The sequence below is a fragment of the Microcaecilia unicolor genome, chromosome 1 (genome assembly GCF_901765095.1).
Source record: "Microcaecilia unicolor chromosome 1, aMicUni1.1, whole genome shotgun sequence".
NCBI lineage: Eukaryota > Metazoa > Chordata > Amphibia > Gymnophiona > Siphonopidae > Microcaecilia > Microcaecilia unicolor.
In genome coordinates, this window is record NC_044031.1 from 428,859,749 (window position 1) to 428,885,691 (window position 25,943).

General features: G+C 46.0%; 1 protein-coding gene across 3 annotated transcripts in view; it reads right to left on the minus strand.

The window, feature by feature from the left end:
* CARMIL1 (capping protein regulator and myosin 1 linker 1) overlaps window positions 1-25,943 on the minus strand; it is a 596,509-nt gene that overhangs the window by 381,010 nt on the left and 189,556 nt on the right. For all 3 annotated transcript variants that reach the window (XM_030212120.1, XM_030212112.1, XM_030212103.1), the window contains exon 4: window positions 25,210-25,269. In XM_030212120.1, the coding sequence (XP_030067980.1) occupies window positions 25,210-25,269 (60 nt within the window). The remainder of the gene's footprint in view (window positions 1-25,209; window positions 25,270-25,943) is intronic.

Below are 25,943 nucleotides of genomic sequence, written 5' to 3' on the forward strand. Positions count from 1 at the left end.
CACACTCTCTCAAACATACACACTCCGAGGAAAACCCTGCTAGCGCCCGTTTCATTTGTGTCAGAAACGGGCCTTATTTACTAGTCTATATATAAATGAATGAACCAATACTTTAATAAGCAAAATGTCAGTAGATAACGCCAAAGAGCAATGGTTACCACAGATTTACAATAAATAGTAAGATAAACAATGTGTTATATAGTCTAATTAAAAAAACAAAAGAAGAAACTATGAGAAGTTCTGAGAGAAGAGAACATTTCTCTGGGTAAGTGACATTATTTTGCTCTGTGCCTGGTAACTTAAAGATTGGGTTTAAAAGAGGAATTGTAGGTTATTGATAAACACAGAATTTAAAAAAAAAACAGAAACAAACTTTAGTAGCTAGTCTCCGTACCCTTTTCCCCATAGTTTTAAGTAGAGGAGTGTGGTAGCCGTGTTAGTCCACTCTTAAGGTTATCAATAGAAATCAAACAAAATAAAACATGGAAAAGAAAATAAGATGATACCTTTTTTATTGGACATAACTTAATACATTTCTTGATTAGCTTTCGAAGGTTGCCTTTCTTCGTCAGATCGGAAATAAGCAAATGTGCTAGCTGACAGTGTATATAAGTGATAACATTCAAGCATTACTATGACAGTCTGACAGGGTGGGAGGATGGGGGTGGGTAGGAAGTATGCATGGGGACATCAAAGCATATCATTGATATTCTAACAGGGTGGGTGTGGATAGGTGAGGGGAGGGTGATCAACAGAGACATACAGCTTTATGGTTTATAATGGGCTAGGAACCCCAGATCCTTGTTAAGTCCTTTCTGTTGGGTGTTAAAATATTCAATCATTCTGACTTCAAAGGTCTTACGTTCTTGTATGGTTTTAAAGTTACCTTTGAGGATTCTCACTGTGAAGTCACTGGTGCAGTGTCCTGGTCCTGTAAAATGTTGCCCAACAGGCGTGGGAACCCTGCTGTTTATATGATGTCTATGTAAATTGAATCTTGTCTTAAGCATCTGGCCTGTTTCTCCAATATAGCATCCTTCATTACATTTTTTACACTGAATGATATATACCGCATTGGAAGATGAGCAAGTGAAAGATCCCTTTATGTTGAATATCTTTCCTTTGTGGATGACTTTGGGGTCCTGTGAAATATTTTGGCATAGTTTGCAACTGGATAAATTACAGGGAAGTGTGCCCTTCTGTTCCTTTTCAGTCTGTGATGGAAGTTTACTTCTGATTAGCTTGTGTTTTAAATTGGGTGGCTGTCGGAAGGCCAGTACTGGTGGGGATGGGAATATCTCTTTCAGTAATTCATCCTCCTGGAGTATAGGTTGTAGATCTCTTATGATTTTCCTCAGTTTCTCCAGCTCTGGATTGTATGTCACTACAAGCGGGATTCTGTCTGTGGATTTTTGTACTGTAGCAGATTCTCCCTGGGTGTTTTGAGGGAGGAGGCAATATTCTTGGAGATTATTTTGGGGTTGTAGCCCTTCTGTTTGAAGGATTCAGTCAGGGTTTTAAGGTGTCTGTCTCTGTCCCCTGGGTCAGAGCAGATACGGTGGTATCTTGTGGCTTGGCTGTAAATGATGGATCTTTTTGTATGTGAAGGATGGAAGCTGGAGTTGTGGAGATAGCTACATCTGTCTGTGGGTTTCTTGTATACAGATGTTTGTATACAGCCATCACTGATTGAGACCGTGGTGTCCAAAAAATTGACTTTTTCTGGGGAGTAGTCAATTTTGAATCTGATTGTAGGATGGTATGTATTGAATGCAGAATAAAATTGTTTCAGAGTTTCTTCACCCTCCGTCCAAATCATAAAAATGTCATCGATGTACCGGTAGTATTTTAGAGGTTTGGTCTGGTGTGTATTCAGAAATGTCTCTTCCAGCTCAGCCATAAAAAGGTTGGCATATTGGGGTGCTGTCCTGGTGCCCATCGCAGTGCCCATTATTTGCAGATAGATATCATTGTTAAAGTGGAAGTAGTTGTGAGTTAAGATGAATTTGATTAATTTTGTAATAGTTTCTGGTGAGTATTGATGGTCCAGTGTGGATTTTTTTAGGAGTCTTCCACATGCAGCTATGCCATCCGCATGTGGAATGTTGCTGTATATTAACCCCATAGTTTTAAAACTTGAATTTTCTGCCACAGCATTAACAATTAGACTTGAGAAGGCAGAGGAGGGACTAGTTCAGTCTTTAAAAAAAAATAAATAAGAGAGAGAGCAGCAAGCATTATTAACTAGTTTCCATAGTATACAACAATTTTTCCCTATCGCTTTAAACTAAAAATTTCTCTACAGGTAGAAACTTAATAGCCAAGAGTATTAAAAAGGTTAGTAGAAAGGCTCAAACTGTCCTAAAAGAAAGTTATTTTCTGTTCTTTGCATGCAGGAGAGGTAGCACTGCTAATGACCTGAATTAAATGTTAAATTAAGGTGTGAGAAAGTAGAATACTTGCAAATGTTACTAAGGGCAATCTGGTTACTAGGCTGGCTTCAAAATGGCTTCTAAGCAGTCTACTTAGAATCCAAACTACTATATAGAGAGGAAAGGACCCACTTAACTTTCTTTCCGAGAAGTTCTGAGAGAAGAGGACATTTCTATGAGTGACATTATTTTGCTCTGTGCTTGGTAACTTAAAGATTGGATTTAGAAGAGGAATTGTAGGATACTGATAAACACAGAATTAAAAAAAATGAAAGAAAGAAGCAAACTTTATTAGCTAGTCTCCATACACATTTCCCCATAGTTTTAAAACCTGGATTTTCTGCCACAGCATTAACAGACCCTAGAAGGTACAGCAAGGCATAATTCGACTATTAGCCTTTGTTATTATTGATACATTTGTAACACCAAATGCATCTCTATTCCCTGAAATGGTGATGCCATTACAGGTTTTGTAAGCCACATTGAGCCTGCAAACAGGTGGGAAAATGTGGGATGCAAGTGCAATAAATAAATATAAATAAATAAATAAATAAAATTCAGTCCTCATTCCTACCCACCCCTAGTTCAACTCTTTATTTATAGTTAATTATTCTAATTAGGACAACAAGAGGAGAGTTTTCATTAGAGTTTTAATCACATTTAATTAGTTTCTGAGAAACAAACACTAAATATATTACAAATTACAACATATAATCTTAAGGCTCTTTATATTCATCTGATATGCCTAATACCTTAAGAAGTTTTAATTAAACAATTCTATAATACTAAGATGCAGAAAGCAGTCCAGCAGCGAGAGGGGTGCTATCCAGTCTTTTGACTGAGTGTTACATGTATGATTATCTACTAGTTGGGGAGAGGTTATATGTGTATGCTCGATGCAAAGAGCTCCTAGCTCTCAGAGAACGATTCTGTTCTCTTGAGGCAAGAGTAGAAGACTTCAAGGAGTTGAGGGACACAGAGAAGTACATAGAGGAGGCCTACAGGGACACTGTAGAGAAGTCCCACCGGTAGCCCCTGTGCTGCCTTGGAGGAGGGAGGTCTTCTAAAAGGAGAGCATCAGCCTGGTGCAGCTGGAAGTAATCATGTAGCCAGGACCAGCCAACCAGGGGATGCAATATCCTCTTGCACCGAGGATATGTCTCCAGGAGCTACTGCCTAGGAGGGAAGGGTTAGGGCAGCTGTTATAGTTGGTGATTCAATTATTAGGCATGTCGATAGCTAGGTGACTGGTGGACGTTGTCCCGTTCCGGGCCCTTACCTGGCGGTCCGCGGGCCGGAGCGGGAGGCTGGGGCGCCCGTGGGATGCGGGGCGTCGGGCGAAGGCTGCCGCGGGAATCGCCGCGACTGCAAGTTGCTCCGAGGCCGGCGATCCAGAAGAACTAACGCCGGCCTCGGAGAAGGAGATCCGCCGGCCAAGATGGCGGCGCCGGCGTCGGCGTCCTCCTCGCGGCAGCAGGACCAGCAAGGAGGCTCCGCCCACTTGCGCCGGATTGGCGCATCCACGTGGGAACTCCGCCCATCGGACGAGAGGACCAATCCGGTCCTCACTGCCGGCCTGGGCGGAGAGGATTGGTTCCAGCTGTTCGCCTGCCAGGACAAGCGGGGGATTTAAACGGAAGCACGGAGGGGATCCAGTGCTTCCGTTTTGTTGTTTGAAGCCATCTTGATAGTGATTTCCAAGGCTGTGTTTGTTCCTCATGCCAGCTAGCCGTCCTGCTAGCTATTTCCAAGACTGTGTTTGTTCCTCGTGACAGCTAGCCGTCCTGCTAGCTATTTCCAAGGCTGTGTTTGTTCCTCATGCCAGCTAGCCGTCCTGCTAGCTATTTCCAAGACTGTGTTTGTTCCTCGTGACAGCTAGCCGTCCTGCTAGCTATTTCCAAGGCTGTGTTTGTTCCTCGTGACAGCTAGCCGTCCTGCTAGCCACTTCCAAGACTGTGTTTGTTCCTCGTGGCAGCTAGCCGCTCTGCTAGCTATTTCCAAGCCTGTGTTTGTTCCTCGTGACAGCTAGCCGTCCTGCTAGCCACTTCCAAGACTGTGTTTGTTCCTCGTGACAGCTAGCCGTCCTGCTAGCTTCTTCCAAGACTGTGCTTGTTCCTGTTGTCAGCTAGCCGTCCTGCTAGTCACCTCCGTAGACGGTATCCGTTCCCAGTGCGTAGCTAGCCGCCCGGCTAAGTTATGCTCACCAAGGACTCTGTACCCACATCCCGCCAGGCCAGCCGTCACCCCGTGGTTCCAGCAGTCCTGCTGGCCGCCCGCAGCTGAGGGCTCAACCCTCGGTGAACGGCGGTCGCCGCGGGTGAAGATTCGGGGTGCTCGGTTATTTCCTGGGCCTAGGGGAGCTCGGGAAAACTCGAGAGCTCACCAACACCAGAGTGACATCAGAGCCGCGACAGAAAACGGAAGCCATGAGCTCGCCGACGCAACCTGATCTACGGGACCTGGCCAAGGTTCTCCAGCAGCAACAGGAACAGCTTAATGCCCTGTCTGGGGCGCTCCAGAATGTATGTTCTCAACTTTCCACGCTTCAGGTACAGAACCAGGCCGCTGCGGTCCAAGGGGCCGCAGCGGCTCCCCGTATGGGAGGGTTCCGCGTGGGACCTCGGTTCCCTGAACCCGCACGTTACGACGGGAACCCGGGAGGTTGTCGAGGGTTCCTCCACCAGTGTAATCTGGCCTTCCGGATGCAACCGGAGGCTTTTGCTTCGGACCAAAGTAAGGTGGGCTACATTATGGGCCTTTGTGAAGGAAAGGCCCGGGACTGGGTGGCCCCCCTGGACGAACAACATGATCCCATTTTGGAGGATTATAGCGAATTTCAGCACCGGTTCCGGATGGTGTTTGACCTTCCGGGAAGACCCTCCTCCGTGGCATCGGAACTGCTCCGGATTCATCAGGGAGAAGGTACGGTGGCCGACTATGCCATCCGGTTTCGTACCTTAGCCGCGGAGCTGCGTTGGAATCCGGAGTCCTTGATGGCCATTTTTATGGAGGGATTACAAGAACGAATCAAGGATGAATTGGCGGGACGGGAGATTCCCGGACAATTGGATGCCCTCATCTCACTCTGTATCCGGGTGGATACCCGATTCCAGGAGCGAGCCAGAGCCCGGGTGGAGCGGCAGAAGTGGGCACGAGGGGCCTCCCGGACGAGCAAAGGGCCGTCCTCTCGCCAGGGGAACCGGGAGACTACGGAGCCCGGGGAAGAGCCAATGGTGATGGGCCGGCAACGGTTGACTCCCGCCGAAAGACAGCAACGACAGTCTAATGGACTGTGCTTCTATTGTGGGCAGGCTGGGCACTTCCTCCGGACTTGTTCCATCCGGCCGGGAAATGCGCTCCCCAAGGCACCCTGAGGGGAGGGTTCTTGGGGCACTCCGCTCCCCTACAGGACACCTTGATCATCCTACCGGTGACCTTACGGTGGCAGGAGGCCACGGTTCAGACCCGAGCCCTGGTGGACTCGGGGTCTGGGGGCAATTTTATTGGGCTCGAACTGCTGCAGCAAATGGGCTGGCCCCCGCTCCCCCGGAGGCCAATGCTGCGGATAACCTCCATCCAGGGAACTACCCTTCCCCAGCCGGTCACTGAGATTACTCCTATGTTGGGACTGCAAGTGGGGGAGGACCATCGGGAGGAGGCCGAATTCTTAGTGTTATCCCGGACCATCCACCCTGTGGTTCTGGGATTGCCATGGCTACGATACCACAACCACACAGTTATCGACTGGACCGGGGGAAAGATTCAAGCATGGGGCAATTCCTGTCAAGAGACCTGTTGTAAGGATCGGGCTGGCAGCTGTCCGGCTTTAAATACGTTGCCCGGGGAAGGACCGGGTGACTTAGGTTCCCTGCCTATGGATTATAGAGACTTTGCAGATGTGTTTAGTCCCAAGGAGGCGGAGGTACTACCGCCGCATCGGTCTTTTGACTGTGCTATTAATCTGAAGACAGATACGGTACCCCCACGGGGCCGACTGTACAAACTGTCCCGAGGAGAGTTCAAGGCAATGCGAGATTATATCCATGAGAATCTACGAAAAGGGTTCATTCAGCCGTCTACATCCCCAGCCGGGGCAGGGTTTTTTTCGTTACCAAGAAGGATGGGACCCTGAGACCTTGTATTGACTATCGGGGATTAAATGCCATCACCGTGAAGGATCGGTTCCCGCTGCCACTCATTCCCGAGCTCTTGGACCGACTGCAAGGAGCTCAGATCTTCACGAAGTTAGATTTGCGGGGGGCCTACAATCTAGTACGAATCCGGTCAGGGGACGAATGGAAAACGGCTTTCAACACCCACGAGGGACATTTTGAATATCGGGTAATGCCATTCGGTCTCTGCAATGCCCCTGCGGTGTTTCAACGTCTTATCAATTGCGTACTAGAAGAATTGCTAAATTCCACGGTGATTGTATATCTGGACGACATCCTAGTTTACTCTAAGGACCCCAGGGAGCATCCGGGCCATGTACGTGCAGTGCTGCACCGCCTACGTCAAGCCCATCTATTTGCTAAGCTGAGTAAGTGCGCTTTCCATCAGCGATCCTTACCCTTTTTGGGGCATATCCTGCTTCCAGGGGGGTTACAGATGGAGCCAGACAAGCTTCAAGCCATTCGAGAGTGGCCTCAACCGAAGGGCCTGAAGGCCTTGCAACGATTCCTGGGCTTCGCCAATTACTATCGCCAATTTATTCCCCAGTACTCCAGGTTGACAACCCCGTTGACGGCGCTCACCCATAAGAACGCGAGGGTCAGGGATTGGCCGCCAGAGGCGCAAGCGGCCTTTCATCAGGTAAAAGAGGCTTTTGAGTCCGCATCTATTCTATTGACCCCCGACCCTGAGAAACCTTTCATTGTAGAGGTGGACGCGTCCGCCCTAGGGGCCGGGGCGGTCATTTCTCAGATCAACCCCGAAGGCCGGCGTCAACCGTGCTCCTTCTTTTCACGTAAATTCTATCCTGCCGAGCGGAATTATACGGTAGGGGATAGAGAACTCTTGGCGCTAAAACTAGCACTGCAGGAGTGGAGACACTTACTGGAAGGAGCGGAACACCGGTTCACGGTCATCACGGATCATAAGAACCTCCTGTACCTCCAAGAGGCCCAGCGGCTGAACCCCCGACAGGCCCGGTGGTCATTATTCTTTGCCAGGTTTCATTTTCAATTAGTGTTCCGGGCGGCCTCCCAGAATACCCCGGCAGATGCGCTCTCCCGGGCCTTTGAGGTACCAGAAGAGACTAAGGAAACTCATCCGATGTTAGACCCCGCTTGTCTCAGTGCGGCCACAGGGGAGGTTGCCCAAGTCCAGAAATTCGTGGCGGCCGCCGACCGGAAAAGGGTTCTGCAATGGGGGCACTCGTCTAGATGGGCCGGGCACTTCGGGTACCAAAAGACACTCCGATTCATCACGAGACATTATCGATGGCCACAGATGAGACGAGATATCCTCCAGTTTGTTACCTCGTGCCCGGTATGTGCCCGAACCAAGCCAGTAGGAGGACCCCCCATGGGAGACCTACAACCACTGCCCGTACCGACCAGCCCCTGGTCGGAGATATCCATGGACTTTATCACGGACTTACCTCGTTCCCAGGGTCATACCGTGATCTGGGTGGTGATAGATCGGTTCTCTAAAATGGCTCACTTTGTCCCATTCACGAACCTTCCGTCGGCCGCTTCTCTAGCTCAAGCGTTCATTCACCACATTTTTCGACTACATGGACTGCCCACTCGGATTATCAGTGACCGGGGGCCTCAATTTACCTCCCACTTCTGGAGAACTTTGTGCACGGCCTTGGGGGTGGAGAACCATTTTTCATCCGCTTACCATCCTCAAACCAACAGCATGGTTGAGAGGATTAACCAAACCCTGAAAGGATTCTTACGAGCCTTTGTCAACCAACGACAAGATAACTGGGCTTCTCTACTCTCCTGGGCTGAGTTCGCTTATAACCAAAGTGACCACTCATCCTCCGGGCAGTCCCCGTTCTTCCTGGTATATGGACGACATCCCCGGCTTCCTGGGCCGTTCCCGGCTACCGCCATGACCCCGGCGGGGGACCAAGTCATAGCCGACCTACAAGAGGTCTGGAAGATGGCTAGGGAACAATTACAGAAAACCACGACCAAGGACAAGATCTTTGCTGACCGCCATCGGCGGCCCGCTCCCGTGCTTCAACCAGGACAGAAAGTATGGTTAAGCACGAAACATCTGAGACTCCGGGGATCTTCCCGAAGACTGGGACCTCGATATGCGGGACCATATGCAATCCAAGAACGAATTGGGCCGGTAACGTATCGATTGCGGTTACCCGCCACCCTACGAGTACATAACGCCTTCCATATCTCGCTATTGAAAAGGTTCCGGGAGTCCGGGTGGCACCCGCATCCAGCCCAAGAAGAGGATCTCCAGGTGGCCCCGGACCCGGAGTACGAGGTAGGAGAGATTCTCGACTCAAAGTGGCGGCGGGGAAGACTGTATTATTTGTTATCATGGAAATCTTTTGGCCCCGAAGATAATTCCTGGGAACCCGTGACTAATGTGCATGCTCCAGAATTGGTCAAAGCCTTCCACGCCCGATATCCGTCCAAACCCGGGCCCCGAAGGAAGGGGTCTTCCGGGGAGGATACTGTCCCGTTCCGGGCCCTTACCTGGCGGTCCGCGGGCCGGAGCGGGAGGCTGGGGCGCCCGTGGGATGCGGGGCGTCGGGGGAAGGCTGCCGCGGGGATCGCCGCGACTGCAAGTTGCTCCGAGGCCGGCGATCCAGAAGAACTAACGCCGGCCTCGGAGAAGGAGATCCGCCGGCCAAGATGGCGGCGCCGGCGTCGGCGTCCTCCTCGCGGCAGCAGGACCAGCAAGGAGGCTCCGCCCACTTGCGCCGGATTGGCGCATCCACGTGGGAACTCCGCCCATCGGACGAGAGGACCAATCCGGTCCTCACTGCCGGCCTGGGCGGAGAGGATTGGTTCCAGCTGTTCGCCTGCCAGGACAAGCGGGGGATTTAAACGGAAGCACGGAGGGGATCCAGTGCTTCCGTTTTGTTGTTTGAAGCCATCTTGATAGTGATTTCCAAGGCTGTGTTTGTTCCTCATGCCAGCTAGCCGTCCTGCTAGCTATTTCCAAGACTGTGTTTGTTCCTCGTGACAGCTAGCCGTCCTGCTAGCTATTTCCAAGGCTGTGTTTGTTCCTCATGCCAGCTAGCCGTCCTGCTAGCTATTTCCAAGACTGTGTTTGTTCCTCGTGACAGCTAGCCGTCCTGCTAGCTATTTCCAAGGCTGTGTTTGTTCCTCGTGACAGCTAGCCGTCCTGCTAGCCACTTCCAAGACTGTGTTTGTTCCTCGTGGCAGCTAGCCGCTCTGCTAGCTATTTCCAAGCCTGTGTTTGTTCCTCGTGACAGCTAGCCGTCCTGCTAGCCACTTCCAAGACTGTGTTTGTTCCTCGTGACAGCTAGCCGTCCTGCTAGCTTCTTCCAAGACTGTGCTTGTTCCTGTTGTCAGCTAGCCGTCCTGCTAGTCACCTCCGTAGACGGTATCCGTTCCCAGTGCGTAGCTAGCCGCCCGGCTAAGTTACGCTCACCAAGGACTCTGTACCCACATCCCGCCAGGCCAGCCGTCACCCCGTGGTTCCAGCAGTCCTGCTGGCCGCCCGCAGCTGAGGGCTCAACCCTCGGTGAACGGCGGTCGCCGCGGGTGAAGATTCGGGGTGCTCGGTTATTTCCTGGGCCTAGGGGAGCTCGGGAAAACTCGAGAGCTCACCAACACCAGAGTGACATCAGAGCCGCGACAGACGTGAGGATTGCCTGGTCACGTGCCTGCCTGGTGCGAAGGTGGTGCACTTCACACATCACTTAGATAGGATTTTAGACAAGCCGGCTGTCTTGGTACATGTGGGTACCAATGACATAGGAAAATGTGGGAGGAAACAGCACCTCTGGTGGGGGCGGAGCAAGATGGCGGCGGTACCAACTGTTCGCGCTTGAGACTAGCTCAACGCTGCTGGGGATAAATTCCTCTTTGTTTTTCTTGCTTTAAAAAAATTTTTTCTTACTTGCCATATGCCTCACACAAAGAGGAAAGGGATTGTTAGGACGGTGACCCGGCCAGCGCTAACTTCAACGCCCGACCAGCAGACGATCAAGCAGTTCCTGACGCGGCATTCCACTGCTCAAGGGTTTGGAGATCCCGCTGATGTAACGGCAATAGGAGACGCCGTAATCCAGGGAATAGACATGTCGTTGTCTCCTCCAACCCTCTGCCCACCTTCGCAGCCGGCGATACTCAACTTGACGGGTGGATTGTTGACCCCGGAAGTCGGAGAAAGCGCTCCACCGGCGGGTCAGAAAGTTGGATTTTCCGCCAGGGCTTCCTCGAAAACGGAGCCGGAGGGTGCAGCTGCTCCTCAGGAAATGCCAATAACTTCTACGGCCTTGAATGCGAAGGTAACGCTGGAGACAATATGGGAGGTGCTCCAGCGCTTGGATAATACGGTCAGGACCTCAACAGGCAAGATTGATACTCTTTTTGAAAATGTACAAACTTTGAACAATGCATTTACTACAATGAGAAATGAGGTTAACGAGAAAACAAATCTCCTGGATGTTGATTCCACCAAAATGAAAGAAACAACTGTGAAGTTAATACAGGACAATACACTTATACATAACAGACTTGAGTACTTTGAAAATTACAATCGGAGATTAAACCTTCGATTGTTAAATTTCCCTAAGATAGCAGTGTATTCTCCAATGGATATATTCAAACGGTATTTGGTGGAAAACCTAAAACTTACTATGGATAAAATACCACCTCTGAATAAAATTTATTATTTGCCATCAAAAAACCTTAATGAGGCTCAACAGATTCCCCAAAGTGATTTAAATGTTTCAGAATTGTTGGAAACCTCCTTGACCTCTACAACTGATAGACAAACACTGTTGGTCTCATTTGTATTTCAACAGGACTTGGAGCTGGTGAGGAAACTGGCTCTAAGAAACCTCCATAATCCTTTTTATGGAAGGAAAATCTGGGTTTTCCCAGACGTTACTAAAATGACACAAATGAGAAGGAAAGAATTTTTATCTTTACGACCTGCTGTTTTGGCGTTAGGCGCTACTTTCAATTTAAATTATCCGTGTAAATGCATTGTAAAATATATGGATGTTAAATATGTTTTTCTTTTACCGGACTACTTAAAACAATTTATAGATCAGAATAAAATATCATGAAAACTGTTGGGAAACTACCACATTAATCCTTGGGATAAGAATGTAGAAATACAGTGGAAATCCGTTAATGCCTCTCTTTATAGTTTCTTTAATTCTCTTCTCCTGAGTGTTTTTGGCTTACTCCCCTGAAAAAGTGGTCTAAGATAAGATGAAAAGATTAGATTTCTTTGCTGAATATATTCTTACAATATTGTTAAATCTGTTTTCTCTACACAAGTGAAGGCTTGTAAATTGTTTAAAATGATAAATAAAAAATTTAAAAAAAAAGGAAAATGTGGGAGGTAGGTTCTGGAAGTCAAATTTAGGCTCTTAGGTAGAAAGCTCAAATCCAGAACCTCTAGGGTAGCATATTCCAAAGTGCTGCTTGTTCCACCCGCGGGGCCCAAGAGACAGGCAGAGCTCCGGAGTCTCAATGCGTCGATGAGGCGATGCTGCAGGGAGGAGGGTTTTAGATTTGTAAGGAACTGGGCAACATTCTGAGAAAGGGGGAGCCTATTCTGGAAGATGGGCTCCATCTTAACCAGGGTGAGAACAGGCTGCTGGCATCAGCATTTAAAAAGGAGAAGGCTGACAGTCATTAAAAAATGAATGGTTGGGAACAAGGTATCTTTCAAAGACATCACCAAAGCAGGGAAGATAGGGTATCCCGATAGCTAGGTTGCAATAGACACACATAGAGGGGCATAACCAAAAGGGGCGCCCAAGTTTTCCTGAGGACGTCCTTGCAGGACGTCCCAGCGAAAGGGCAGAGAAGTCCGTATTATCGAAACAAGATGGGCATCCATCTTTCGTTTCGATAATACGGTCGGGGACGACCAAATTTAGGTCGACCTTAGAGACCCCCGATCCCCGATTTTTGGCGATAATGGAAACAGAAGGCGTCCATCTCAGAAACGATCAAATCCAAGCCATTTGGTCGTGGGAGGAGCCAGCATTCGTAGTGCACTGGTCCCCCTGACATGCCAGGACACCAACCAGGCAACCAAGGGGGCACTGCAGTGGACTTCAGAAACTGCTCCCAGGAGCACAGCTCCCTTACCTTGTGTGCTGAGCCCCTCAGTCTCAATGCACAGCACAGTATTGGTAAAGTTCTTCTATTACCTTACAGCAATATTTTGTTGACTGTGATATACTTAAAATTCAATAAAATACCTATTTTAAAAAGTTGCAAGAAACTCACTCTAATTTGAAAGCATTTAACACAGATGACAAATCCAAGACCATCATTTTTATTCAGAACCACCATACCATTCTAGGGATGCCTAAGGAAAGCTTAGAAAAATTAAGGGCCCTTTTACTAAGCCATGGTAAGGCTACCGTGTGGGTAGCGCATGGTAAAACCAGCATTACCAAGGGGCGTGCCTAGGCACCCTGCAGTAATTTTGTGTCTGTCACGCAGTGTTTCCCAAGCCGAAAAATATTTTTCTATTTTCTAGCACGGGGGCATGGTGTAGGCATGCCCGGCGGTAATCAGCCATCGCCACATTCTATCTGATTACCACTGGTTAGAGAGTGAGTCCTTACCACCTACTAAATAGGTGGCTGCAAGGGCTCAGGCTGTAAACTGTCATGCACCAATACAATTTTTTTAAAATTAGAACACGGCCATTTATGACTTCCAATTAAAATAATGGATATTCCGGCTGCGGTAACAAGTGGCCTTGGTGTGTGGCAATTTCACACAACCACGGGCCACTTTTTACTGCTGCTTTGTGAAAGGACCCCTAAATGCATTTAAAATTAAAATATCAATAAAACAATAGCAAAAATAAATGAATATCAACTGATGGGCCATTCTATAAATGCTCCTTCAGCTTGCAAAATAATATTGTGTAACCACCAAAACATAGCTCACTTCCTGTTATATTAATATCATGTCACTATCATAGGCCATTTCATACAACATCTCTCTATATAAAAGGCAACCCCAACGTTCTAATGAAGCCTCACCGGAAACTTGAAGGGGGCGAGATATCCGGTTTGCCACAGACTGTGTGCCCCGCCCTCGCGCCACAACGTGATGACGTCGAGGGCGGCCGAACGACGCATCTCGCATGACACGCAAACGGTCCCCCCGTCCATCTGATCTCCGTTGCTCACTCCTTCAATCGCCTCTCTCCATCTGCCCCTCACAGCGCCTCTCACCTCTGAGTGAAGGCGCTGCAGCAGGCAACAGATGATCGTTTCCCTTCGCCCCTCCCTCCTTCCTTCCCTGTGTCCCGCCCTCACAGAATTTACTCAGACGACGGCAGGACAGGGAGGGAAGGAGGGAGGCCCAAAGGGAAACGATCATCTGTTGCCTCTGCTGCAGCGCCTTCACACGGAGGTGAAAGGCGCTGTGAGGGGCCGACCCCACCCCCCCCCAAGCAACACTGACCCCCCTCCAAGCCCCTGAACCCCCTCCAAGCCCCCACCGTCACAGCACATCCCACCCCGCCCCCTCCGAGTCCAACCAACAACATTCACAGCTCCTCCCACCACAAACAACAGGTGAGCCTATTTAGTTCCCTGTAAGCAAGGAAGCCAATTTGGTTGATCTCTATTTCCACTGTCCCGCGCAGCCGTCATTGCTATACACTCAAAATAAAGCAACCAAACATATGACTGCTGCATCCAGGTTGTCGTTCTTTATTATTGCTTCATCTGTAACAACTGTGAAGGTGTTTCATTTGCACCCCCCCCCCTCCAAGCCCACAGCCACTCCCTCACAGTTCACCATCCCCCCCCCCCCCCCCCCCCCCCCCACAAACATTTACACACACACTCTCTCTAACACACACAAAACAAAAAACCTACTGGTAGCCACCAAAACCACAACTTGAAGGATCCCTCACTTTCAACCCATCACCACAGGAACGCAGACCCCCCCCCCCTTCAAAACTCCCTCACCACTCCCTCACAGTTCACCATCCCCCACCCCCCTCCCCCTAACATTCTCACTCACACACACCATCGCACCCTCCCAACTAGCCTACCATGCCCACCCCTCCCTTTCCCACCCCTCAAATAACATTCTGACAACAAAAACACAATATCTATCACACACAGAAAAACACTTCACTAATGACAACAAGCCACAACACAACCTGAAGACGGTGGGCCACCACAACCAGGCGGCGGCCGACCACAAGGCCCCTGGAGAACACCTGGAAACTTATGCACAAACTGGTGAGTTGCAGCGCAGTGGGAGAGGGGAGGGAGGACGGCCTGCAAATCGGACGACAAGAAAGGGGGCCGTGGAACTCGGAGGGGAGAGAGAGTGGCGTAGGACTCGGAGGGGACAGAGGAAGACAGTGAAGGGGGGGGGGGACAATCTTGCTAGCGCCCGTTTCATTTCATACAGAAACGGGTCTTTTTCCTAGTAGGATTATAATTCCTAAAGACCAGTCAAAAAGCTTGCTGGAATAACCAGATCTGAAAGGGTTTCCCCAAAGGGCAATACATTTTGAAAATGTACATTTCTAGAAGCCAATTTCATAAATTAGGACCAATAAAAAATACCTATGCCTAGTGCTTGACACCCATATGAATCAGAAAAAGAAAACCCTATGCCAACAGTAAGTGACATATAAGCCTACAATCTATTAGCTGATTTTTCAGATAAAACAGTTTGCTGTACTCAGATTTTAAAAGCTAGAGATAAATCTTAAATGAGGAACAGTATTTTAATATCAGCCAACATACAGATTTCAGGACTTGTAGAATTTTTCAATAGCATCCTGACTTACTTAAGAGTCGTGCCACTGCATTTTGAAGTAATTATATTTAAGACTATATTTCTCTGGATTTTACCAAGAGAGAAGCTCAACAAGACTACAATCAGTGAATGAATTTCTACTGAAAAAAGCATCACCTTCCAAAAAAGACAAATTTAATTCCAGAAAGTATAAAGAAAGAAAAGATTGTACTAGCTTAGACTTATGACATAAAATGTTAGTAACTGATCTAATACTATGTGAAGGCCTTGAAATTTGTCACAACATAGTGGTGTCTTCTCAGTGTCTCTATTGAGTTTCTCTCTACCCATAAAGCCTCCACCATTCCTTGATTCAATTTTAGCACACAAGTTTCAGAGTACAATATCAGTTAATCAATGATTTAAACACTGAACTTTACTACAAGATCAGCCGTCACATTCACAAAAAGTTGGATATTGTCCACAAATAGATAAATATTTTATTATGTGACCTGAAATTACTCAGAGTGCTTGCATAAATATTAAATGCAGTAATAAAATGGACCCCTGTGGGACTCCATATTTTAACTTACAATTAAAAGACTCTAATACACATGGGATTTGATGTTATTTTCTCTTGTTGTATGAAAACTATGAAATTAATAAAGATTTAAAATTAAAAAAAGAGACAAATGCCTGTAATCATTCCCTATGTATGGCTTGTTAAATAAAAAGGCAGTCAAAAGGCAGATCCCTGACACCATGATACAAATACAACAGTTAAGATACGATATATGTTGTCAAAAGAGCTATATTATTCAAAAAGCAGAATGTCTTCTACTAAAATTAGATGAATATCATCCACGGTCCCAAGTACTGTCACAATACCAAATCCGTTAAGAAAACCATATTAACTCTTAAGCTAACACAGCCTGAAGCAATCATCCAGTTGTACAAAAAGTCTCATCACTAATTTTATCAAGAGATGGAGAGGGGCTGATTTTGATGAAAACAGCCATGGATAAATTCACACATGCCTGTCCTCAAGTCTGAGATTGTGGAGGGCAATTGGAGTATATATGTGGACCATTTTGCTGGTTTCTTTACATTAGATGATTTTTGGGTAGGATGTTCTTGATGGATATTTGGCAATACACAAAGATAGAGGGGTAAGGGTTCATATTGTTTCTTTCAACATTAAGGGCCTCCTTAATTCTATCAAGCAGAAGCATTTACTTCATGTTTTAAAGCACTAGCAAGTGCAAATAGCCAAGCTGCAGGATGTGATAAATTGAAAAGAGCCTGGAAAGGAGGACAGGAGTTTTCAACTTCCTAATATTTTAAGTGTAAGGGTATGGGAGAAAGATGTAGCTAGATAATGTTGTTATCTTGCATTGTTTATTACTGGGACATGAATTTGTTCTAGCCTCTCTGGGCCAAATGACAGTCATAATTCCTTTTGTGAGTTATTTGATGGGACCCTTTCTGAATCTGAAGAACTGCCTGTGACGCAATGAGTCAAATCAACAACTTAAAGAGTAGTAAACCACCTGGATCAGATGGCATGCATCCTAGGGTACTGAAAGAACTCAGACATGGAATTGCTGTTCTGCTATTGGTGATCTGTAACCTGTCGTTAAAATCATTCATAGTGCCTAAATATTGGAGGATGGTCAGTGTACTGCTGAGTTGGTTCCAGGGGTGATCCAGGAAATTACAGACCAGCAAACCTGACTTCAGAGTCGGGCAAAATAGTAGAAACTATTATAAAAAATAAAATTACAGGACACAGACAAATATGGTTTAATGGGACAGAGTCAGCATAGATTCAGCCAAGGGAAGTCTTCCCTCACCAATTTGCTTCATTTCTTTGAAGGTGTGAAGAACATGAAGATAAAGGTGAGCCGGTTGATGTAGTGTATCTAGATTTTCAGAAAACTTTTGACGAAGTTCCTTATGAGAACTCCTGAAAAAATAAAAAAAGTCTTGGGATAGGAGGCAATGTCTTTCTGTGGATTAGGAACTGATTATTGGACAGAAAACAGTTAGGCTTAAATGGCCATTTTTCTCAATGGAAGAGGTTATACAGTGGAGTGCCGTAAAGGTCTGTACAGGAACTGGTGATATTTAACATATTTATAAATGATCTGGAAATCAGAACAATGAGGTGATAAAATTTGTAGATGACACAATACTATTCAAAGTTGTTAAAACCCGTCTCGGCAGACATTTTGAAAATACGGTGGCGGCGCCTGCAGCACAGAAGAGCAAAGCAGAGACACAGAGTGGGATTCTTTCCTGCCCCCGCAGTCGCAGAGGCCACTAAATCACTAGGGCAGTCTTCAAGGATCAAGGTAGGTCTTCTTGGGAAGGTTGTAGTGTGTGGAAGAGAGGGGTTGTAGTATGGAAGAGAGGGGTTGTAGTATGCGGGAGGGGGGTGGCGGTATTACTGTGGTAGATTTGGCACAGTATAAGTCATCACAAGGACAAAATATAAGAAAACCAATAGACTGAATAAAGGGCTTTTAGCCCATTTAGTTATGTTTAAGCAAAGGAGAGATCTGCACGAAAGATATTCAATTTTATTTCAAGATATTTATATCTACATATGGGAATCTTTCAAATAAATTAAAAAGCTGTTGAGTAAAAAAAAAAAAAAAGCAAAACAAAACGTTTGTTCTTCACCTTTTAAGGCACTGGGCTGAAAAAGGGTGCGGGATGAGAGGAGGTGGTAGTTTTCAGGGGGGGTGCCAGAGACCTAGCACCGGCCCTGCCCATGGGTATCTCCCCTCTGTTCCCTTGTTCCTAAGCAACCCCCCATGTTCACCATCTGCCCTCTCGGTAACCCTCTCTCCCCCTCCATTTTTATTCTGCATTGCTCCCCTCTGTCCCTAAATCCCTCCCCCCTGTCTTTATGGTCTCTATCTGCCCAGCACCTCTTCTCTATATTTTTGATTATCCCTGTGTTCTCCTTTCGCTCTTCCATTCTTCCTTCATTTTCTCTCCTCTGCACCCCCCCCCCCCCTTTTGCAGTCTAGCAGCTCTGTTTCTCCTACACTCAGGTCTCTCTCTTGCTTTGTCACTCTCCCCTATCCCCCCCCCCCCCCTCCCCATGGATCTTGCATCTCCTGCTCTCTCCCGGCAGTCCTCCAACCATACTAGTTCAACTTCACAGGCAGTGGCGGTGATTAGGACAGGCTGTCAGCGACAGGGTCCTTGCCGCATTCTACCTATGTGGAAACAGAAATGTTAATCAGAGTAGGCAAGACATGGCAAAAGAAGAACCCCAATGCCAGCAGTCTGTCCAAATCACTGCCGCTGCCTGTGAAGCTGAAGTAGTACGGAGGACCGACAGAGAGAGAGAACAAGCAAGTGGGATATGTAGGATTCGCAGGGTATTGGGCGAATACCCTGCGAATCCTACAGAGAGAGAGACAAATGAAGAAAAAATAAGAGACCAGACTCTGGGCTTAACTTACCAATGGGTAACTGTGTATGTGGGCCCCCTCTATGCAGGGGCCCAGAGCAACTGCCCCCTTTGTCCACTGGTAAAAGCAGCCCTGGCCATATCTCAAAAAAAGATATAGCAGAATTAGGAAGGGTTCAAAGAAAGAGCAACCAAAATGATAAAGCAGATGAACTCCTCTCATATGAGGAAAGGCTAAAGAAGATAGCTGAGGGGTATATGACTGATGTCTACAAAATCCTGAGTGGTGTAGAATGGGTAAAAAAGAATTGATTTTTCACTCTTTCAAAAAGTACTAAGACTAGGGGACACTCAATGAAATTACATGGAAATACTTTTAAAACAAATAGAAGGAAAAATTTTTTCATCAATAAATAGTTAGGCTCTGTAACTCATTGCCAGAGGATGTGGTAACAGCGATTAGCGTATCTAGGTTTAACAAAAGGTTTGAACAAGTTCCTGGAGGAAAGGTCCATTGTCTGCAATTGAGATAGACAACAAAGGAAGCCACTGCTTACCCTGGGATTGGTAGAATGGAATGTTGCTACTACTATTTGGATCTCTGCCAGGTACTTGTGGCCTGGATTGGCCACTGTTGTAAACAAGGTACTACCCAGTATGGCTATTCTTATGTTCTTATTCTTGGTGAAGACTGGAATGACTGCTTGGATGAACAACTGGATAAGTCAGCTGTTTGTAACCTTGGCCATGCTGCTGCTAAAGCATTAATGTGACTGATTCTCATAACCTCACAGATGTATGAAGACACCACTTTTCTTCAAGAAGAGACCAAGCTTAATTCTCGTCAAGTCACCAGTCCTTAGGGAAACTGATTATTTTTTATGTTTGGCTGATGGATTCCAAATACAAGCATGTGTCACATGATCATTCAGTACATATAATGGGGTTAATTATTAAAAGATCACCTAAAGTTAAGTACTGGGATGATGCGCATTAAGCACAAATTCTATATTGGCAATTACGCACATAATTGCCATTATAGAATACTAGCACAAGTCCACTTTAAGGCGTGAGCACTTATGCTAGCTCAATGGCTTGTATAAATGCTCACACCTAAATAGTGCCAATTAGGTGCATAACCGACAGTATTCTATAACCTGAGCGTGTAAGTGCTGGGCATACTCAACATGCACATGCTGCTCCCACATCCACACACCCCACTCCTTGTAGTTGTGTGCTATGGAATTTGTGCGCTAAGGTTATAGAATACCAAATATGTATGCCAATTAGCACCAAACACCAATTACAGCCAATTATTGGTTAATGCCAAATAGCGCCAAATTAAACAAATTACATGTGTAATTGACGCTATTGCAATTTTCCAAACTAAGCATAAAACTGTGCATGCACGTTTATAGAATGAGGGGAAATGTATGTAAGTAAGGCGATTCCTGATCAGGGTCCATGGAGGATTTATCTGTTGCTTCTGTGGAGAGAAGAGTTTCTCAAGCTTGTTAGTAATAGGGTTCAGGTTCAATAGACACCATGATCCACAAGAATATGATCCTTCCCTTCATTAGGAGAATTAAGGTTGTGCTAGTTATGCTAATCATCTACACAAGATTAAGCTTGAGGAGCAAAACAGGCTTGAAAGCCTCAGATATTTGCAGAAAAAAAAATCTAAAAAGATTTATGGTGTGTTAATATGGGACACTTTCTATACATCAATGTGGTGGAAACTAAGCCACACTCTTCCTATGCAACTTTCATCATAATGAGAGAGAAAAGCAACATGCTTTGGAGGAAAAAGCTTCTGTATGTATTAAAGTTTTTACTCTCTTATGATACTAGGCGATAGAATTATGTTGAAGGTCTTGACGGTTTAAATGCCACCATTGAAGAATTTTCTAAATATGATAGTAAAACAAAACATAAAGAAGAGTGAGCAACTTTTGTTACGTGGAATTGTGGCCATTCAACATTGTGGATTGTGATAGTAATTGACTGATTTTCAGTTTTCAGGAATATGGCACAATATATTCCTTGAGAAAGCCCGAAGATATAGACGGGCGAAATGGGACCCCATCGGATGTGGATTTGAGAGATAAGTGCTGTACATTTTTTTTAAAATATGAAAAATAAATAAAAAATAGATAATTATTGAAGAGGAGAAATGTTGGAGGTTTTTTGTAGCCGATGAAGATTGTGGCTCTGTGAGTCTTAAAGTGAAAATAAATTTGGACTACAGACATACAGAAGCTTTTTCCTCCAAAGCATGTTGCTTTTCTCTCACATTATGATGAAAGTTGCAGAGGAAGAGTTATCACCACAACAATGTATAGAAAGTGTTTCTTTTTTGATAAGTGGTTAAGTTCTGTATGATTAGCAGTTAATATGGGAGACAGGTTGAAAGCTATGCAGACTTACAGAATTAAGACTGCCTTACATATTATGATAAAGCACGAGCCATGGTGATACATGCCGCGGCCATTTTGAAGAGCAATCCGGCAACGGGGGAGGGTCAGCACCGGCAACGGGCAGGCAAGACTGGGGATCTTTCCTGCCTGCCTCGAAGACTTCGCTGGACAACCTGGGTGGCTGGAGGGGGCAGGGGAGAGAGGAGGGTTGCTGGACATGGGTGGCTGGAGGGGAGGCAGGGGAGAGAGGAGAGTCGCTGGACATGGGTGGCTGGAGGGGAGGCAGGGGAGAGGGGAGAGTCGCTGGACATGGGTGGCTGGAGGGGAGGCAGGGGAGAGAGGAGAGTCGCTGGACATGGGTGGCTGGGCTGGACATGGGTGGCTGGAGGGGAGGCAGGGGAGAGAGGAGAGTCGCTGGACATGGGTGGCTGGAGGGGAGGCAGGGGAGAGAGGAGAGTCGCTGGACATGGGTGGTTGGAGGGGGGGCAGGGGGAGAGGAGAGTCGCTGGACATGGGTGGCTGGAGGGGAGGCAGGGGAGAGAGGAGAGTCGCTGGACATGGGTGGCTGGGGGGGCAGGGGAGAGAGGAGGGTCGCTGGACATGGGAGGCTGGAGGGGATTTCAATGCAGGGGGCCCAGCCGGGTGGCGCCCTTGGGGGGCGCGGCGGCAAGGGCGGGGCCTCGTGCTGCTATCGTGCGGTTGGTCAGTGCTGCGTGTGACGTCAGCCTGATCTATGGAGCCTAGCAGACCAACTCCGAAGAAAGCCACAGACACAGGCAGCAAGACGCATAGAACGTTGGAGATGAGAATTATTATATAGGATATGTATTTATTTGTTTTTGTTCATTCCAGTGCCCCTGATGAAGCCCCATTGTGGGCGAAACATAACCTGTGTCGGACAGTTAGAATCTGTTTTGTTCTCATAAATACATGGTTTGACTCTTACATCTGGTCTGCTTGCTTTTTGCCATCAATTTGGATACTGATCGTTTGCCCTTTTGTTGTTGTTGTTGTTTAAGGTAAATCAGCACAGTTCATTCTTAATGCAAGAAAGAGACTCTTTTCTTTCCCATACTGAGTGTTGATATGTGGGTCACCAAACATGCATCAAAGAACTGGTATTGGACTACAGGTTTCCTTTGTCCCAAAGTTTATGAGTGTGGGGGAGCCTTGCCATTGGTCAGGTAGCACTTCTCTCTTTCATTTTATAGTACTTAGGGCATCTAGAGTCCTAATAATTCAGGACTAGGTAAAAGTGTGTGCTATCTTTACTCCACCTTGACAGGTACTTAAAACTCAGTACTCTACCATCATTTTGGGTAGTTCTGCATAAGTACATTGTCTGACACTGTTTTACTGCTAAACGATAATAGGCTTACTGCTACCATTTCTAATAAACCACCTTTGCTATTTTTCTTACAATATCTGAGCCTTGTGTCCTATGATTTCAGTGTTATCTAGGACTAAGAATTTGAATCTGTAAGAGGGAGGTTGTCACATATCCATTCCAGAGTGATAAATTTCTACTTTCTATCATCTTTTTACCTTCCCTCATTGCCCGCTGTCTACCTGTGGCCAGGTAATCGTGATTAGTCCCCACAGAGAGACAGGGTTGCCCATTTGCAATAGAACCTTTAGCGCAGAGTAAGAAACTCACAGCAGATAGTGGGGTATGGGGTTAAAGGGGTCATGCACAAAATATCTTTATATGCAAGTGACATTTTGCTATATCAAATTACAATAACCCAGATATTCTTAGCGGGCCTATATATCACCATACGTACCTACATACTATTCCTGTAGCTCCATCACGTGTATTGTGGGTATCTGCTAGCCTTGATATTTATTTATTGGGATTTACTAGCCTGCCTTTATGAAGAGAACCATCCAGGGTGGTGTACAGCAGGTTCAGTATTATGTTACCAGGTGGCAAAGCTGATAGTATCAAGTGTCTTGTAATTTTGTAAAGAATGCATACTCTATGCCAATAACAAGATATTTAGGAAAAAGAACTTAAGTATAGTTTGAACTAGAGTGTTGCACGGGGACAGAAATCCAACCCGTCCCCGCTGGAATCTAACCTATTCCCATCCGTCCCCAAAGGGAATCTAACCCGTCCCCACGGGGAACCTAACCCGTCCCCGCAAGAATTTAACGGTACATAAAAAATAAATTCCTGTCGGCTCTCTCAGTCTCTCTCTGGGTTTGAGCCGCAGCACTGTAGGCAAGGAAGGAACGGAAGTTGGAATTGCCCTCAAAGCTCACTCCAGCCTATTCATCTCTTCAGCACTGTCCTCATGTTCTAGCCATTAAAGTTGCTGTCTAAGCCCTTTCCAGCCCATCCTAAACCAGATTGCCATATATGAGACCCAGACCATACAGGTCTCCTGGTATCGGCCCTAGTTCATCACAGCCAGAGTCGCCATCTAAGCGTCACTCAACACATCCACACATATGCAACCATTTAAGTTTAGGTTTTTTATAACTTCCATTTTCTAATTAGAGATCCTCTGTGTTTATCCCATGCCTTTTTGAATTTCATCACCATTTGTATCTCTACCACCTCCTTAATGGAGACTTTCCGCATCTGTGCTGTTTAAGCGAGGAGGAGGAAACAGCACTCAAAGAATTTGGTACTCGGAAGGTGAGAGGCTGGCATATTGGCAGCATATACTTCTACAGGAACCCTGCAGGAACTGCTTCCATCCCCGCGGGAATCCCGCGGGTTCCGTGGGATTCCCGAGAACCCCATTCCCATGCAGATCTCTAGTTTGCACTTTTACATGCCCCCATATTATATTTTATTCCTTAGTGTGAACCCTGTTTTCCCTCAGTATATAGTATTCATGAGAGAAATGACTTAGTGGTTAGAGCAGTGGCATAAGAACGAGAAAAGCCAGGGCTCAGATAACGTTCCTTATGCTGATTTTCCTTCTGACCCTAGGCAAGTCACTTAAACCCTTTACCTCAGATACAAATTGAAAGGTCTATTACTAAGTTGGTTTGTGGAATTAACTGATTGATATAATACCAAAAATGTTATTGCAACTCAAAATAATGAGTTGCAAATCATGCAGAGAAGCTTATTATGCAAATGAATAACACAATATGTGTTGAACTTTTAAAATTACATTAGTAATTGAAAGTTAATACCACCTGAAAAATGTTAGCTTTCCCCCAGGGAAAAGATAAAGGGGTAGACAATTTAGATGGAGATGAAGCTCCCCACCACCCATCTCTTCACCCCAATCCCCTGAAAAAATTGAAAATGAAGCCCCCCAAATGCTCATCCATTCCTCAGTCCTTTAGTATTATACTAGTACTGCTAAAGACCTGAGGCTGCCATTTCTCAAGCAACTGACACCGAGGCTGAATGACCGGATCACTCCTTCAATTATCCACCGGGGAAACCCTAGTACGTGCTGAGGGGAGGGGTGTGAAATCAGAGAATAGCACTTTGAGTTATATGAAAGAATAGCTTTGGGGGGGGGGGGGGGGTGCAGGTAATCTTTTCTGACATGGATCAGAGGATAAGGCAGATCAGTCTTTTCCACTTTAACAACCTGGTCCTTTAAGATAGTGGTCCTGCTACCTTTCTGCTGCTGCAGCCATAATATTCTCAGTAGTAGCAGGAGCACAAAACAATTTACCAAGGGACTCATTAAACTGGTAGTGAAGTACCATCCTAAACGGTAAATGAGAGGAAGCCCATTCAATTCCTATGGGCTTTTTTTCATTTGCTGTGCGGGAATCACAAGTGCAGCTTTGTAAAAAAGCCCCAAGTTAGCAAATGATGCTAGAAAATTTCCTGTGATAAAATAGCACAGAAATATGCTTTCTTACTGGAGGTTAGTAAACAGACCTCTTACATTATAAGCTCTCTGGGGCAGGGAAATACCCACTGTACACGAGCAGCTCACTTTTGAAAGGTGAGAATTCAAATCCAAATTCTTATCTCGTCTGAGACCAGCCGAGTTCCAGCAAAGAGAGTAAGGGATATTCTGAGCACTTACCTGACCTGGTTTACAGCAAGATAGCCCCTGGATTTCCAAGTAGCTGAATGTGAGCTCGAGCTATAAATAGAAAAAAAATGACAACTTATTTTTGGCTACAAAATCTGCAATCATCAGCTAAATACATATGAAAGAAATATATAACCGAAGAAAAAAAAACTACTGATATCTAAATATACAGTTGTGTACAAAAAAGTAAGCACCCTGGTCAAACTATGTTTGAATTAGGTGGAAAAAGCTGACAGGACCTCCACATAGTTCAAAGTTAATCATCTCTATGCAGGTTTTATTGAATACATAATCACTATATGCTGAACAGACTGAAAATAAAAAAGTGAATATAACATGTGCAAAAAGATGGCCACCATCCAGCTGATTTATTATTCCCCCCCCCCCCCTTTTTTTTTTTTTTTTTTTCAAACTTGCTAATAAGGCCCAAAAGGTTGATTGATCCCTTAAACCTTCAGTTAGTCTGATGCAGACAATTCCATGGTTTAACTAGTACTTTTGACACTTCTAACCTCTCAACTTGTGATTGCTGTTCTACTTTCAACCATGGGATCCTCTAAGCAGAAGTCTTTGCTTTTGAAAATGAAAATAATACACTATTAGAAAGCAAGAGAAGGCTATAAAAAATTCTCTAAACCTTTCCAGCTAGCAATTTCAACTGTTGAACACTACTAATCAATGGAAATTATATAGAAATGGAGTCAGAGCAAGATCAGGAAGAACAT